The 18664-nt window shown below is 40.9% G+C and overlaps 1 protein-coding gene across 3 annotated transcripts in view; it reads right to left on the reverse strand.

The window, feature by feature from the left end:
- Positions 1-16269: 16269 nt before the first annotated feature.
- The window catches only part of GCLC (glutamate-cysteine ligase catalytic subunit), a 49095-nt gene continuing 46700 nt past the window's right edge, over positions 16270-18664 (reverse strand). For all 3 annotated transcript variants that reach the window (XM_069489227.1, XM_069489226.1, XM_069489224.1), the window contains one exon: positions 16270-17899. In XM_069489227.1, coding sequence (XP_069345328.1) covers positions 17688-17899 — 212 coding nt within the window. In that variant the 3' untranslated portion in view covers positions 16270-17687. The remainder of the gene's footprint in view (positions 17900-18664) is intronic.

An 18664-nucleotide genomic window follows, 5' to 3' on the forward strand; every position in this document is an offset into this window, starting at 1 on the left:
AGATCTCTGAGTGTCAACAACGCTGTCCTGTTAAAAGACTAAGAATAGATGAGGCTTTTATTTTCATTAGAACTGGATTTGCTTCCACTGGCAACCTACAAAAGAATGCCCTGTGGTCGTGGGCCAACGTAGGGGTGCAGAGTCAAAAGTTTAAGGGTTATATGGTCACTGTCCCATCAGTGCAATGTGACTCACCGTTTCCTGGGTTAAATGTTCTTTTTTGCTATTTGTATGCCTATTGATGTAGAAACAAAAGCAAGTTCCTTGATCAGGGGACAAATATAGAATAATTTTTTTCTATGTCTAAAGCAGAGAAATACCTTCCTTAATCCTAACTTCCTTTTCCATGGAGAGATATCCACAAAAACAAAACATTCAGATTTCATTGGTACAGTGATCAAACAGTGTAGTTTTTCTGTGAAAAACACAATTTCAAATGAAGGTGATTTAGCTTATACCTTTCACATTTTATTTATATAAATAAATTCACAAATCAGGAAAATTCTTTGTTGCTTTGTCTTGGAAGGTGTTTCTGGGACATTCTTCCTTTGGGGCCTGAGGCCCACCAAGCAAATACCGCTTTGGTTACAAACTCTTCTCTAAAATGTTAGAGCCTAGACCGGCAGCCTTCAATATCAGTTGGCCACTACAACTTCATTTTTATGATTATTACTATTATTATTTGGAGATGGTCTCGCTCTGTCATCCAGGCTGGAGTGCAGTGGCACGATCATAGCTCACTGCAGCCTTGAGCTCCTGGGCTCAAGCTGTCCTCCCTTCTCAGCCTCCTGAGTGGCTGGGACCACAGGTAGTACCATCACACCTGGCTAAGTTTCTTATTTTTAGACAGACAGGGTCTGTTATGTTGCCCAGGTAGGTCTCAAATTCTTGGCCTCGAGTGATCCTCCTGTTTTAGCCTCCAAAAGTGCTGGGATTATAGGTGTGGGCCACCTTGCCCAGCCTACAATTTAATTATAATGTAGCAGTTTTTGTTGAATACCCATATGATATTTGCAATGAAAGCATGTTGCTGTTTTTTAGATATATATTTTTAAAGAACTGGTGGGTTCTTTGTGGTTGGTGGACTTTTTGACCAACTAGTAAAAGTTGAAACTACTCCAGCAGGCCCTAGATAGGGAAGGCCCAATGGCCAGCTTCACAAAGGGCAGAGCCTTGAGACCACCAGGAATGTGAAACAGGTTAGCTCTGACGCCCAACTTCCTAATATAGCTAAGGACGAAAACAGCTCTTAGGCCTTCAGGGGGCTCAGAACTCAGACACCAGTTCTCTTTTTGATAAGTGATAAGTCTCACAGTTTCTTGATCTAGTATCTGTCTTAATAATATTGAAACGTTGAGCCTTGTTCAGCCTCTTGGGTGGAATGATGAATTCCAGCCCTGGTAACAGCGATTAAAGGTGCTTACAAGAGGGGAATACTTTCAGAAATTTTGTCTCCCCTCACCTTCCTTTTGAAGCACATAAGAATGCTAAGGAAAAAATTGTGAATTGTTAATTAGCTTTCCTGTAACTCCAATTATAGTAAGCCTTTAGAGTTCAAGCCAAGACAGCTTGCTAGGCAAGTCAGGCAGCTGCATCCATTTGCTTGATTGACTTAAGTACCCTTTAGCTGGGTTTTTCTTTACACGTAAGGGCAGTCAGAAGGGTGAGTCCCAAAGCACACACTAATAATTTCTAGCAGCTTAGATTAGGATGGAATCTTGCTACTCTTTGGATATGGGAAGAAGTGGAATTCTGAGCACAAAAGTCAAGAGACACTCAAGTAAACAGTTTCAAAAATATAAAAATATTTTTGTTGTGTGCCACATATAAAAATATTATTTCTATCGATGGAGAATTGTAGGGAGTAGAACATAGTACAAAATACCAGAAGACAGAATTATCATTTTCATAGATCGCTTAATTATAACATTTGACACACATACTCTCCCTGTCTCTCTCTCTTGCCCTTTGCTGTGAGTTTAGGGGACATTTGGGATAAGCCAGTTCTGGCATGAAGTGGGTGGCAGCCTCCGATTCTGGGGTGACGTGGGTAGGATGTTCCCATGAACTTTGCATTCTCGAGGCTTTCTTGTATAAGCTTGAGTACCTTGATTTAGACCTCCCCGCTCACCTCGTATATTTCTAACCAGTCAGTGTTCAATGACTTTGGGACATGTTTGATCTTGGGTTAAGGTCTTGAGATTCCTTGAAGCCTAAACCTAGAGTCCAGGTTATCACACATGAAATTACATAGTCAGTGGTCAAACACAGAGACTACAGGGTTAATGACCGCTCCTAGATCCCTCTCCAGATCACTGGACCAAACCCAGAATGCCTGGGGGTCAAGTCCACCCCTGGACTTGCTAAACAGTGACTTATTGGAGGAGGAGCAGAGTCTGAGTCTGAAGTGGCATGAACAGAAACCGTGTCCCCATTGCTTGGCTTGTTTGGGGTTCACAGATCTGACTTGGTGAAAATTGTCTGCACTGCTCTCCCTCTGCAGGGGGTCTCTGTGAAGGACAGTGGGTGGCACAAACAGGTGATAAGGATGGAGACCATGACCATTTTATGTTTCTGCTCGTTCTCGGTTTTTGGAAAGGATGTAGAAAACTACCTGAAAGGAAGCTTTAGGTCACCTATGGATTTCAATTTTTTACATTCTGGTCATGTTCCCTATTACCAGGAATAATCAAGAATCAGCTAGCCTCCAAGTCAGGGATCTAATGATTGATGGTAATTTGGAATGAAAAGCAAGGTGAATCATTATCCAAGAAGTACAGATGTGCTGAGAAGCCCCGCAATATGCTGGCTGGTGGACAAGAAAAGATGCTGACTTTGTGGGCTTCAATCAGACATTCTACGTTCTTTAGGCAAATAATTTTAGCTAATGGAAACTGATTTTGAAACATGTTGCTTTGTTTGCCCTTCAAAGCAACTTAGCAAATAGAGCATAGGCTTTCCAATATTACAGACTGAGACACACAGTGATAAGTACATCTTACACTGTGAGTGACCAGTATATACATATCCCCCGACACGCGCGCGCGCCCACACACACACACACACACACACACACACAAATGTAATGGAAACAAGAGTTTTAGGTGCAATACCCTTTAGAAATAATGTACTGGAATATTTTTTATTCTCTTCTCCTCAATTCTATTTCATTAAAAATAAATGCTGATTGTAACCCACTGACTTGCTTCACTAATGGATCATAATTTGCAATTTGGAGACTCGTAATGGGGAGAGGGTTGGAGCTAAAGACACTGACTTGACACAGGGGCAGGTCATCCTAAGACCACAATTTCTCTGTCTGAAGAGCCAGGGCAAACTCTACTCAGTTGGATCATGTTGGTAATACAGGTAGACAAATGGGTTCAAAGCATCTAGATTTTGTCCAAACTATGGGGAGATGCATCTGTTTTGGAATAGTACCCTAACTTCTTGTTTATGGGATCTGGGTAGTGCAAGATTTTCCACAGTGGTTTCCAAGTTCATGTAATTATATTACTTTTTAATAAAAATAAGTCTGTATAGACTGAATTTTGCAAGGGGTGAAAAAAAAATTTTTTTTAGATAAGTCCATAAAGATAAGGGAACTGTCAAGGACTAGGTAGATTTTGAATGTGTCTAGTGGGGAATTCTAGTGCAAATCAGAAGCCGTGCCAAAGCCCTGTAATTTGAACCAGATCATCAAGGTGGGGCCTCAGAGTCCTGGATCACAGACCCCTTTGAGAAGCTAATGCTATGGTTTTCAAAGTGTGCCCCCACACCCCCCAGCAGTGTCCTGGAACTTGTTAGAAATACACAACGTCAGGCTGCACCCCAGACCTACTTAGTCAGAAACTCTGGGGATGGGGCCCAGAAGTCTGTGTTGTAATAAGTCCCCCAGCTGATTCTGATGAGAGCTAAATTTGAAAACCACTGATTTAATGAAATGAATGGACAATTTTGTCAGAAAAATGTACATACACTCACAAGGTTTTGCATATAATTTCAAATCTGTAAACTGGGGAGGGGGAGTCCTTAGGCCCTAAGTTAATAGGGAATAATGAGAGTCTGGAAGGTTCAGTGAAAGTATAGATGTGTATGTGGAGAGTATCTGTGAGATCTGTAGCCACAGGAAAACAAAACTGATCCTAAGCATCCTATATATAGGGTGGATAGGGCTCGTTCCATGCTGGCCGGGGGAGGACTGGCTCCTGAGTTACTGGGAAGAAGCCTGCAGGTGTTGGACCTCAGTTATTTGCACCTGTCTAGAGAGGGTGGGGAAAGTAAATGGAGCTTCAGAGATGGGGTTGACAGATCTTTGGGATAGTAAACAAAGCATGAGGATTATGAACGTCTTGCTAAGGACCATATGATGCAAATATAGGTCCCAGAAGTTTTAGAATGATTCTGATTTTATATACTTTTTTCATTTTCAATAAAAACCAATCTTATTTATTTATTCATTTATTTATTTTTAGAGACAGGGTCTTGCTCTGTCACCCAGGCTGTAGTGAAGTGGCACGATCATAGCTCACTGCAGCCCCGAACTCCTGGGCTCAAGTAATCCACCTGTCTCAGCCCCCATGAGTAGCTGGGACTACAGGAGTGTGCCACCAAGCCCAGTTTATTTTAAAATTTTTTTTGTAGAAACAGGGTCTTGCTATATTGACTGGGCTGGTCTTGAACTCTTGGCCTCAAGCAATTCTCCTGCCTTGGCCTCCCAAAGATTACAGGTGAGAGCCACCATGCCCAGCCAAAAATCAATCTTTTAGTGTATAAGTAAACACGGTTGCATTTTTATTTCTCATAGAAATAAATTTACAAATCAGAAAAAAAGTGTCCTTTATTGGGCCATGTGCCTTGGTTTCTGCTTCTGAGTGAGTGGTCACCCTGTCTATATGGCCTGGGAGATGCACTTTAAAGGGTTCACCATCATGGGTTCAGAAGTAAAGAAATGACTAGGGGATTATAAAGCCACTTAGCATTGACTGCAATTTTCATGGCAAATAATTTTTATTTTAATTGAGGTGAAATTCACAAAATAAAATTAACCATTTTAAGGTGAATGGCATTAGTGTATTCACAATGTTGTGCACCTACCACCTCTACCTGGTTCCAAAACATTTTCATCACTCCAAAGCAAGGCCCAGTACCCATGAATGCTGTGGCTTTACTCCCTGTTCTCTCCTTCTTCCACCCCCTGGAAACCATCCATCTGCTTTCTGTTTACCTGTTCTGGATATTTCTTACACATAGAGTCATACACTATGTGACCTTTTGTGTCTGGCTCCTTTCATTTGGCATAATGGTTTTAATATTCACCCATTCTGTAGCATGGATCAGTATTTCATTTTTAATGACTGAATAATATTCCATTGTATGGATATACCACATTTTCTTTCTCCATTCTTCCACTGATGGACATTTGGGTTGTTTCAACCTTTTGACTCTCGTGAATAATGTTGCCATGAACATTCATGTTCTATGGCAGATAACTTTTGCTCTTCTCTTCTTTGAGCCCTTTCAAAAGATGGGGATGTTAACTTTTTGTTATATTGTTTTATATACTTTCCCCAGCTAGTTATTCACCTTCCCCTTTTCTTAATGATATTTTGCTATAAACTTTATATCAAGTTAAAATTTACAGTAGCCTTTTGGATATCTTTTTTCATTTAGGATAATTTTTAAAAACGGTACTCAGAAGAATAGCATTTATTGAGTGTTTCATTATTCTATAGTAACTGTCTACTATTCATACTATTCTTTTATCCTCACAACAAATCTATGAGATAGGTACTATTATTATCGCCCCATTTTACATATGAGGAAACTGAGGCACAAGGAGGTTAGATAACTTGCCCAAGGTCACACAGGGAAAGCCAAGAAGTCAGATGTCAACTTGCTCCTTAATTTCTGTGTTCTCTTGCTTCCCTTCCTTGTTTGTGCCTTTTATTCTCGGTTCATGATCATTCAAACTTGTTATAGGTTTATCAGGAAAAATGAACCTTTAGCAGGGAACCTTTGGAAGCTCAAGATAGGATCTTTGCCAACCAGGAAATACTATATCATGTGGCAGTGAGATAAAGTCAGCTCTAGGTCCTCAGTCTAGATTAGGGGAGCAAAGTAAAGAGTTTGTCCCTAGGAGCTATAGAGGACCTGAACCTATCTCCAGGGCAAGAAACTCTTTCAGCTTGGTAACAGAGAAGAGAAAACACACTGTGGGAAAAGTAAGAACGTTAAGCAATTTATTCAAAATTTTATGTGGAACTGTTTCAATAACTGTCCGAAAAATGAGTTTGTACAGTGGGTGTGCTAAAAGTGCTCACTGGTATTGATTGGTTGTGAGTAGTGTTAATAATACCAAAAACTCATATCACTAATAGTAACTTTTTCTTACCAGAGGCTTTTTTGAGCCAGAAAAAAAAGAGAATCTTCCCTAGTGTTTCTTTGTGGTTTTTTTTTGTTTGTTTGTTTGTTTTTTTTTTTCAGCTTAGCAGTGTGCTAAACCCAACTCTTTTCCATCCATCAGAGAGAATGCACCCCAGGCTCTCTAGACAAAACTCAGACATGCTTTATTTGGGGGCATATATTCATGATCATGGTGTCTCCCCTGCCAGGTAAGAATGGGAGCATATATTCAAAAGGAGGAGAAAACAGTCAGAAGATATTGAATATCATTCTGGTAACCACAGTGATACCAAAACAAACCTGGATCCTTATCTCATATCTTGTTTATTTTTTCTGAAAGAATTATATTTACACATAAGCCTGTAATTTTGAAAAAGTGGCTCCTCTTTGTTATTTGATTGTGTAAGTGATGTTTTGTTGGCCTTTTGCTTCATAGAGAGTCCCTGTAATACTTTGGTATGTTGCCAGTGGCTGTCTTGTGCATGCTCACAAACAAATCTTTCATCTCCCATACTTGTCTGATGGCAGCCAGATCATGGGGCCCAAGGAGGGATAGACTACCTAGTAAGGGACAGCAATGCCTATTAGGGTTGGGACCCTTGGGGTGGCAAAGCTCTTCAAGATTCAGCTGCAAAATTGATGAGAACATCCTCTACTATGTTTCATTTTTAAAAAGGAGTATTAAAGAGAGATACTGGTGCCCCAGTGTTCTGAAGGACTTTGAGAAAACAGCTTTTCTAGGGTCTCCACAAAACTTGGACATGAATCTTGTGGTGCTGAACTGTGAAAAAAATCTGAGTCACAAGGTCTAGATGATGCTTGGTGGACACTCATGAGGATGTAGGATTCTTGAGGGCAGGAACTGCTTGTTTTGGTCACCCTGCATGTCTAGTTCAACAACCCCTGGCATGGAGTGGAACCTCAAGAAATATTTTTTGGTGCCAGATGCAGTTTACCACTGCATTGTCCATGTCTTCTCAGCAACAGGACAGTGAGGACTTTAATAACTTCCCAGCAGCTCCATGGAATCTTGGGAATCTTTTCTCTAGACAGAGCCGGCAACCTAATGCCCCATTTATAATAGGGCGGTTTACAGACACTCTGAGAGCCACCCTAAGAGAAAAGGTTTCCCCAGTGGTGCCTGAAATTCCATGCATAGAATTTTTTCTCTCTGTATCATCTTCACTAACTTCTTTGAAAATGCCTAGAGAAGGGGTATCCATATTGGGCCCTTGTGTCTTTATGAGAATGAGTTGACCAGGTGAGTATTTTCTCTACAAGAGACAGCACTAGCAGGAGGGGGCAGCTGTCCAGTTAGGAGGGTTAGACTTTCCCTGCACCAATATATCCACGCAAGTGGGCTCAAGGGTCCCTCTGGGCTTTCCCACTCAACTTTCACTATTGGCTTAAAATATAAGAGTTCCATGTCTTCTCTCCAGCAACAGGCCTCCGTCCTGTAGTTCATAAGCCTATTTCTTGGGAGCACTGACCCACCCCTTTTTCCCACCACCACCATAGGCTCTAGAGAGAACCTATGCTTGGCTAAACAGCCATTGTTAAATATGGCTATATATATATTTTTCTTTATAGGGATGATGTATTTTCTATTTTAAAAGCTCCCATGAGCTCTGTGTGACTTGCATTTGAGAACAGCCAAATCTGAGACCTTTTGCAAGGCAGCGCAGAGGCTGACATTTATTGATGAGCTGCCATGCGCCAGACACCCGGCCAGATGGATGCTTCCTGCTTGAAATGAGTTTGTTAAGCAGATGTTATCATTTCCATGTTTACTGAGAACAAAGCTGAGGTCTGAGAGAAAGAGATCGTTTACAGGGTCACCAAACTGGGTTGAATTCCAGAGACCCTGTTCTCTTCCATAGCAAGGAAAATTACCCATACCCACGGGGGCAGGTCAACATCACAGATTCTTTTTAAACCCCCCCTAAACTTTGCACAGAAGTTTGGTGTCTTTGATAGAGAATGCATGTAACAGAAACCCCCTCAGATTAAGCTTAAACAAAAATGCTGATTTGTTGGGAGAGTTGCTATTCACCCCCTAAAATCTGAGTCCCCACCAGGGACTTCTCTCTAATGCTCCACGCACACCTGGACCCACTAATATCTCTGTCTCTTAGTTGGAGCTGTCAAGAAAGAGAACCTAATTGGTTCCTGGCCAGCCGATGGATTGCCTCCTCCAGAGTCAGGGTTCACCTCTAGTCCGATCACCTATGACCAAGAATCATGACGTAAAAACAAGACCGCTGGGGTGTCATGCTGTGGATGGGATAGTTCTCTGAAAGACAGTCCAGCGCTGAGAAGATGGCCCAAAGGTGTCTGTTGTACTTGCACGTAACTCAATAAATGTTTATTGTCTGGTGTTTTTTTTTTTTTTTTTTTTCCAGTCCCAACCAAGCACTTTGAGAACCTTGGCTGAATTACCCTTCATTTAATCACCAGGCCGGGGTTTGTAAGGCCGTATGTGGTCAAGAAAAATATGTGACAGTTCTATATGCCAGTTGTCCCCTTGTTTAAAACCACTGGAGCAAATCAGGAAAGGAGGAACGAACTATTTATTCGCAAATGCTTGCTTTCGAGAGGACAGAGGAAATGGGGAAAACATCTGTGGCTAGAGCTATTGTGTTTGCTGCTGGAAGACTACCAAGGCCAGTTACTGAATGGGTGGGCAGCAGTAAGTACGGGCTTTGTTGTTTCCCCGTAGGAAGTTGTTTTCTCTGCTTGGCAAGTTTGTCGAATTTCTTTTGTTTCTCAGGTCAGTAACAGAGATGCCTGAGGCTCTTCCCCGCCCCCCGCCCCTTCAGAGTACTGAATTTTGCATTTTATGTAACACCAGAGCTGACCAAAAGTTGATCCGTTGAGAAGTGCGGCGCCTGCAGGTTAGCTTGTTGACGCCGAAGGCTGCATCTACATGGATTGGTCTTATACCGCCACCCCAAGGGAGATGCTGGAATGCCAAGGCTCCGTTAGTTAAAATGGTTCATTATCAAAAGTAAATTTTCAGAAAGGGAAGTAAACAAGTTATAAAACACACATAATGGAACAATCCACCTCTTAAAACATGGCCTTCTGGAAGGCTTAGAGGGATAGAAACCAGTGCCAGGTGTATCTAGGTTAGGTAGGTGAGGGTTTGAGACCTGCCCCCACTGACCATTGCTAGTGACTGTCTTTAGACCAGGCATTTAAGTCTTCTAAGCCGTAAGGGATACTCCGATAGTATCTATTTCACCGGGTTTTGTGTTGACTAAATGACATAAACAGTGTCAATCTGTAGCACTTGGTAAGCACTCAGTAGAGGACTGTTATTGTTACTACCTGAACTTGGCCATGCCTGAAAGCATTAGGACAGCCTTCTGCAGGGAGAGAAAGGTGCGGGTGGAGGGCGCGAGCAACCAGTGACACCCACCGCCCAGGACGACGAGAGGGGACACTCCACGAACAGGAGAAGGGTGAAGGGGTGAAAGGTGAATCACCAGAGATGGCCCCAGCTGCCAAAATAGGCACCAAAAACTTTCTTTTTTAGGATTTAGAGTCAGGGAATCATAACAAAAATATAGAATGTCCAATATAAAAATACAGACCATCCATGGGATAAGGATTCTAGAAATATACTTCAACCTCTTTTTTCAAATGGGGCAACCAAGTGATTGGATCCCTTCTCAAGTTAAAATGTGAATCAGTAGTAGAGTGGGACTAGAACCCAAGACTTTTGACAAATAATCCAGGGTTTTTTATTTATAAGCACTGAAATATCACTCAAGATTGGCCAAATCAGGACCACCCTAGATTAAAAAAAAAATAAGTTGGACAGGTTACTTAATCTAATCATGCTTTAGTTTCCTTGCTGGCAAGATGGCAATAACAATCCTACTGCAGAGGGTTGTAGTAAGGATTAAACGAGATGCTACACGTAAAGCATTTAGAATTGTGCAATAAATGTTAACTGATATGCTTGTGTGACCACAGGGTTCATCTGTCACGATTAAACTATCTCCTGGATATGGCTGAGAGAATTCTGCCATTGCTAAAACCACTGGCCTCCTAACTCTGTCTCCATGGTGATGAGCTCTGTAATGGCAGGAACATTTGTTAACTCTTTATACCTTCCGGCACCTGCACAATTACTTTTTTTCTATGAGAGACAAGGTCTTGCTTTGTTACCCAGGCTGGAGTGCAGTGGCTCAATCATAGCTTCATAATTCACTGCAGCCTTGAACTCCTGGGATCCTCCTACCTCAGCCTCCAGAGAAGCTGGGACTACAGGTGCACACCACCATGCCTGGTTGGTTTGCTTTTGTTTTTGTTTCTTTTTAACCTTTTGTAGATGGGGTATCGCTCTGTTGCTCAGGCTGGTCTCGAACTCCTGGCCTCAAGCAATCCTCCCACCTCAACCTCCCACAGTGCTAGGATTATAGGCATGAGCCTGGCCCAATTACCTTTTTTAAATTAAACTTTTAATATTAGATAATGATAGAGTTACATGCAGTTATAAGAAATAACACAGAGAAATCCCATGTACCGTTTACCCAATTTTTGCTCATGGAACAGTTTGCAGAACTATAGTTCAGTACCATAGCCAAGATATTGACATTGATATAATCCACCAATATTATTTGGATTTCCCTAGTTTTACTTGTACTCATCTATATGTGTGTATTTAGTTCTATACAATTTGATCACATTCATAGTTTCCTGTATCCACTGTCACATTCAAGATATTGGACAGTTCCATCATCCACAAGGATCCCTTGTGGCCTCTTATAACCATGCCAACCTCTCCCTTGCATTCTCCCTCCCCTATCCCTAAACTCTAACAACCACTAATCAGTATTGGGCTTTTTTCACTGAGTGCAATTCACTGGAGATCCAGATTGTTGCTTGTATCAATAGTTTGTTCCTTTTTATTGCTGAGTAGTATTTGATGATATGTGAGGGATGTCCGGAAAGTATCCAGCCATTGTTAATGTGATTAGAGTGGTTACATGGCTGGGTACTTTCCGGACAGGCCTCGTAGATGGGAAAGTTGGTGTGGCTATATCAACATCAGGCAAAGTTCAAAACAGGAGTACTACCAGAGATAAAAAGGAATACTTTATTGTGATATAAGAGTCATTTCATCAAGAAGACATACCAATCCTAAATGTAAAGATACCTACTAACAAAGCTTCATAGTATATGAGGCAAAATTGATAACACTAAACGGAGAAATAGACAAATCCACAATCACATATTAAGATTTTAAACTCTGCACTCTCAGTAATTGAAAGAGAAGCAGTAAGGATTCAGGAGCTCTGAAGAACATTATCAAAAATTCAACCTAATAAATAAAACTACACACTGTAGATGTCAAATATGCATTACTTTGAGGTGTATGTGGAGTATGTACTCTAAGAAAGGCCATACGCAAAGCTATTAAAAAGTTTAACATCCAAAGCATTGAAATCATACCAAATATTTTATGACCACAACGAGACTATGCTAGAGATCAATAATAAAACAAGATATTTAGGAAATTCTCAAAGATTTTGAAATGAAGCCACATACTACTAAATAACCCATGATCAAAGAAGAAATCACAATGGATGTTAGAAAATACTTATAACTGAAAAATAATGGAACTACAACAAACAAAATGACTAGGAAGCAGCTAAAACGTTAATAAATGTGAAATCCACCGCTTTAACTGCTTATTTTAGAGGAGAAGCCTATTTCTATCTTAAGAAGAGAACAGAAATAAAATATATTTCAATATGGAATTTAATTTTACAGATTTGCTCAGAATATGTGTCTATGAATTGGGGAATATTTGTAAACCAGTGAAACAAAATAGGTCACTAGAGGGCACTATTCTCTAACTTCCAGAGGAAAAAGCGTTCGATGTGGAAAACTTTGGAAACGCTAATTCTGGGACAAACCTGAGAGCCTTGAGATTTTTATCCCTCTATTCTGAGATTTTCTCTCTCTATTTTGTGAAGGAAACAACTGAGGCCCAGAAGGAGCAAATGACTTGTTCAATGTCACACAAATACAAGTAATAGAATCAGAACTAGAACCCAGTCTCCTAAATCTTTATAGCACATTGTGATTCTTCATGAAATCAGACCCAGACTTTCTTACGGACTTTGGGAAAATGAGAGGCTCTTTTCCACTGGGGTTGCCCAGCTACTGTGATGTATGCCTGGGGTCACTGGAGCTGCTGCGAGGAGGGTGGGCGCTGGAGGTCTGGGGAGTGTTCTCTATGGAGAAATCCTGCCCGAAAGTGAAACCGTTACATTGGAAAGGGAAGGCCAGGAGGGAGAAGAGGACTTGATGGCATTTGAAGCCCTCCTTGGTGCTTGAAGCTAGCGCCACCTCTTGGACATTTCAGTTAGACAAGCTGTTAGATTTCTTTTTTATCTAAAACTAGTTGGTATAGGAATTTTCTGTCACTTGTATACAAGTGTCCTGAATATGCCAAGTGTCTTTACTTTGCAAGACCAATGGTATTCAAAACACGTGGTTTTATTTAGGACAAAGCAACAAAAGGTGCTAGGAAACTCACCAGGTGTTTGAGAGGTGATAAAAATATGAGGATACTTCCACCTTTTCTCTTCACAGGACTTCAGGTCCCTGAGAAAGCTTCCATCAAGTCCTCAGAGATATGGACCAACCCATGCCACATCCTGGATTTCCACACATCTCTTGGCTAATTTGTTATCAGGTGGTGCTTTAGAACGTGAACTAAAAATAAAGTCCTAAGCCTCCTGCTAACTGTACGGACCCCTTGTCAGCCCAGAGGACCCCAGAGAAACCTTAATCCCAGCCATGATGCAATGGCAGGCATAAAGCACAATTGCACATGCGCATGTTTTCTCTTTTTATACATATTCATGACTCCTATATGGCTTGTTAGGTGTGTATAATTAGCCACCCTGCCCATTATAAAATGCTGTTCCCTTTGTCCCTCCCTCCCTCGAGGCACATGTTCCTGGCTTGTGGCCAGGAGCCCGGTTTCCCAGCCTGCCAGAATGGCCACCGCGGGCTACAAAACCTTTACGAAAAATAAAGCTCTCCGTTTTTCAAAATATAAACATCACTATTTTTTCTTAGCTAACAAAAAGGAGGCCGGGGCATAGTGGCTCACACCTGTAATCCTATCACTCTGGGAGGCCCTGGTGGGAGGATTGCTTCCAGCCTGAGCAAGAGTGAGACCCCCATGTCCACTAAAAATAGAAAAATTAGTTGGGTGTCCTGGCACGAGCCTGTAGTCCCAGCTACTCAGGAGACTGAGGCAGGAGGATCGCTTGAGCCCAGGAGTTTGAGGCTGCAGTGAGCTACGATGACGCCACTGCAACTCTACCTGGGGCAAGAGAACACAGACTCTGTCTCAAAAAAACAAACAAACAAAAAAGGCTAAGGCAAGCTCAAGGCTCACAGCCAGCCTCAGAGATGGGCCAAAGTGGCAGAGGCATCTGAGACCAGGAGGAAATCTCTTACTCACACAGGAGACTTGAGGGGCAGGAAACCAGACTTTAAGTTAGAAGCAGGTTCTGTATTAGGTTATTAAGTATGAAATGTCTGATTTCCTTAAGGGCTAAGTTTGACAGTTGGTATCTGACATTTCACTTTGACTCTTTTTATTGTGAAGGTACATCATTTTTATAGAGCAATTTTTGTGAAACCACGGGTAAGTCAAAAATTCATGTCATTTTCAAATATGAGTTCCATCAGGAACCAATGCAGCAGACAGCTTGAAATATCAACGAAGTGTTGGGGAAGGCTGTGGCTAATGAACAAACAGTGCATCAATGGTTTGAGAAGTTCCGTTCTGGTGATTTTAATCTTGAAAATGAGCCACGTGGGCAACCTGAGACCAAGGAGAATAATGATGAGCTGAAAGCTGTAGTGGAAGCGAATCCTTCTGAACCTACGCATCAATTAGCAGCAAGGCTTGATGTTACTATTCCAACAATATTGGACCATTTGAAACAAATGGGCAAGGTAAAGAAGCTGGGTACATGAGTCCTGCATGAATTAACACATTGACTGCCACACTAGAAAAAGAATTTTTTCCCTTGGAGCCACGGTGTTTTATTATGAAAATAGAATAAAAACTTTGAAAACAAAACCATCCTTTCTAATTTAATGAAAACTTTTTGTTTTCTGTGCTTGAGTTAAATACAACTTGAAAAATAGTTCATGCCATTCCCAAGGTGAAGAGATGTGTGAGTTACATATGCTTCACGAGGCCCTGGGCTCAAAACTAGCATAAGTACAACTCACATGGCAGTTAATGTATTAAACCAGCATCAGCAGAGAAATCGTCTTCAAGCTTGCCTTTCTTTGCTGTCACAACATAAAGGTGAACCATTCCTACACCATGTCTACCATTTCTATTGTTATGTGTGATGAAAAATGGATTCTCTTTGCTAATTGCAAACGTTTGGCACAATGGTTGGATAAAGTGCTGAAACACAGTCCCAAACTGAATATTCATCAAAAAAAGTGTTGTGTTTGGTGGTCCAGTGCTGGTATTATCCACTACAACTTCATGAAACCTGATCAGTCGATTATAGCAGATGTCTACTGCAACCAATCGGACAAAATGATGAGGATGCTTGTGGTTAAGCAGCCAAGATCGGTCACTAGAGACAGGCCAACCCTCTTGTAAGACAACACTGTTGCACAAACAATGTTGCTCAAACTACAGCAGCCTTTTGCGATTTCTTGGCCACTTGCTCTCCAGGTTTCTTTGCTGCTGGCATAAACAAGCTACTGTTAAGATGGCAAAACTGTGTCAACAGTTTAGGTACATACTTGTACTGCTTCTTGTTTGAGATAAACTTTTAATTCAAAATTGGACATTTCAGATTTATGACCTGGTAACAGTCAGTTGTATCCCAAATGAGGCTCTGAAAGTCTGGGCTTGGCCGCAGTTTTATTTCTACCAGGGAGAAAACACTTTCTGCTTACTTCAATGTTTATAGTTCTATTTCTTCCCCAAATCCCAAATTCTCAGTTGTGTTCAGATGGTAAAGCTCATGAAAGTTGTGGAGCTTATATTCTGTCTTGGAGAAACAGTACTAATACCTAACTTTTAGTAAGAAAAAATCTAGACAGACACATCACATTAGAATTAAAGGCAAGTGTTATTTAAAAATTGACTTGTCTATAACTCAGGTACAGAGGGTGATCCAAGTCCTTGATATTCACGTTGCCAGCAGACCGGCAACACCATTACCTGGGAGTTTGTCAGAAATACAGAAATGTGGGTCCCACCCCAGACTCAGCAAACCAGAAGACCCCCAAGAGATTCACATGCAGATTACGGTTTGATAAGCACTGCCCTAGAATCATTCAGGTAAAGAAGTTAAAGTTCTGAGAAACGTGTATTTGCTCAGATGAAGAACATTATTTCATGAACTCTGTGTATGGGGGTCGATACTGACACACAGACATGAACTGAAAATGACTCTGCAGGACTTGCTGATTCACGGTCTAAGTGTCTCCAGCCTAGAATGCAGTGTCCCCACAGCACCCACGTCACTCAATGGCCACCACGTCCCCCCTAACCCAGCACAGTTGGGAGTGAAAGAAAAATTCACTTCCAGGGGCAGGGCAGTCATTTCAGCCACAATTCAAGTCCTTCCCCTTCCCACAGGAGTTGACTGCCACTAAAAGAGATTAGACATCTGTCTGTCACTAAGCTTCTTTCTAAAAACACCTGAGGATCGCAATGATGAAGAAATAATTTCATGGCATAGGAGCTAGTTAACAAACCCCAAACTCTACTACTATCCATTTAGTTGTAGAACTTAACACACATGCAAGACTTTTCTGAATGCTAATTCCATTCTTTTATTTCCTCATACCACAAACATTTTAGTTATCTGCCTTTTTACAACCTGATTTATCATAAGCAAATTGCAAATAAAAAACAGGCATTCTTTAATCCTCCAAAATGCATGTATGAAATACAGAACAAAATCTAGTATTTAAACATAAACAGGTTTAGCTGAAGCAACTTTATTGCAGTCTCTTAGAGTTAGCATTACAGTTTAAATATTTATGCCTGTAAAGGTATGCATAATCTACAGTACATAGTTATTTCAGAAGCAGTTAAGACTTTTAACGAATTGGGAAAAAAAACAAAACTTCAACACAAAGCTGTAACAACAATTATCTGAAACTGAAATTATTTACAATTAAACATCTGGGGTCCTGATTCACAAAACTTAGTGCATCATTTCATGATTTATGAGTTTTACAGAGAAAGTAAGCAGTATGTAGAATGTTTCCCAGGTAAAATCTGGGGTGAATGGCTTTTAGAAGAAAGTCTATCAATATACTTACTGAAAACTAGAGATAGAGTAACAAAACTAAAGCAAATGCATATGATTTGAAAATTTAAGTATATAGCAGCAATCAGAACAGGCAACAACATAAGAGCTAATGCCATTTTGACAGTATTCTTTGTATGTATAGGAAGAAAAATGATTTTTTAGTTAAAAAACAGTCATCCCCATAATCACATGTGAATTCTGGGCAATAGTCTCCCTTCTTCCTACAGAGTTGTCCTAATTATTAATTAGTTGTTAAGCTTAATGCCTGACTCAGAAAGTTTAAACAAAGAAGGAAAGTTCCTTTTCTAAACAGTCATAAGACTTCAATGGGTTTTATTCAAGTATGAAAGCTTAGGGCAAGGTGACCAAATGGTTAGCTATTCCAATTGCCACAGAAATATCATAGATAAGGTGCCAGAAACCCAAGATTACCCTTGAAGCACTTCAATGGATTTAAGTGATTTTATGTACCCAACCAAGGAGATGACTCAAAGAAAATTAACAAGAGAAAGTGTTTTTAAAGGGAAGTGATAAATTTCAGTGAATCAGATCCCAGGTAGTCTTTAAGGGAACAAAAATTTACAGTAAACATTTTAAACTCTGGAATGCAGGTATTGTACAATTACCAGTGCATTTACAAAACTGCTCAGGCAGTAGAGTAGTTGCTCCAGAGCAAGAATTAAAAAATGTACAAGCCAGTTCACAATGACTGTAGATATGTTATTAAAATACATTGTTAATCATAAAAATACTTTACTATGTACATGTACTGTATAAACTCTAGATTTACCTACTGAAGGAAGCCTCTAAATCAATTCCTGGCCCACTGATCCAGGAAACAGTGCAGCTCTATTTGGTCTTCACACTATACACATGGGCTGACAAGCATGGTACTGCAGCCGGTCGTCAATAAAACAGTAACGCATTTTTCTTTTTGCAGAGTGTCTAGTTGGAAGACTCGGTTTTACTTCCGCTATATTTTACTTTCCTAAATGCTGATCCAAGTAACTCTGGGCATTCACATAATTCATTTGCAATTTGGTTACACTTCAAAAGAAGGCTATAATTCATTTCATCAGTTATTACACTATCTTGCTTGTAGTCAGGATGGTTTGCGATAAACTCCCTCATCCATCTGGCAACTGTCATTAGTTCTCCTGGGAAAAAAAAATAAAAAAAAATAAAAAAAATTTTTTTTTTTTTTTAGGATAACATAATAGAAGTGCGTGTGTGTGTGTGTGTGCGTGCGTGTTTTAACAAGTTGATATTTAATGGGCAGCATAAACATTCTTAAGAGGAATCACTATGACCTTTTAGTGTAGCCACATGGCAAGCGTTGGGAATGTCTTTCATAGTGTCTGAAGAACTCCTCCTGGGGAAGAATTTTATGTTGTAGGCAGGCAGTGAGAACACACACACATCTACTTTCTGTGGTACCTGTTAGATGCCACCCATATGCCAACCTTGCCAACTCCTAGGGGACAGGAGCCAGCACACGTGTAAAAGAGCATGTGTCCTCCCATTTGGCCAGAAGGCTAGGACTACACATTCCAGTGTCATGAGACTGCCTCAGAGGACTGTAGGGTCCCTCCAGTGATGTTGGATCAAAGCAGTAGGGAGAGTAAAGAACAGTGAGTAGAGTGAATGGAGAGGGAAACTGGTGATGTGGGGTTCTACCGCTTTCCTTTGTGCCTCCAGAAAGTTTACAGAAGGCTCCAGTGAAATACAGATGCCAGCACCATTATTACTGTTACTTTTATTAACTGCTGATGGCCCCCTGGTACTGAGTTCTGTTAGGTGCTGTAAATGTGATCTCCTCAAAGCTCACGAACAAACGGGGTTCCCGGGAGGCTCACTGCATGGAGGCAGGCCGAGCAGCTAGACACCCTGGCTGTGAGCTCGTCCTGTAGAGTTCCTTAGCT

The sequence above is a fragment of the Eulemur rufifrons genome, chromosome 15 (genome assembly GCF_041146395.1).
Source record: "Eulemur rufifrons isolate Redbay chromosome 15, OSU_ERuf_1, whole genome shotgun sequence".
Lineage (NCBI taxonomy): Eukaryota > Metazoa > Chordata > Mammalia > Primates > Lemuridae > Eulemur > Eulemur rufifrons.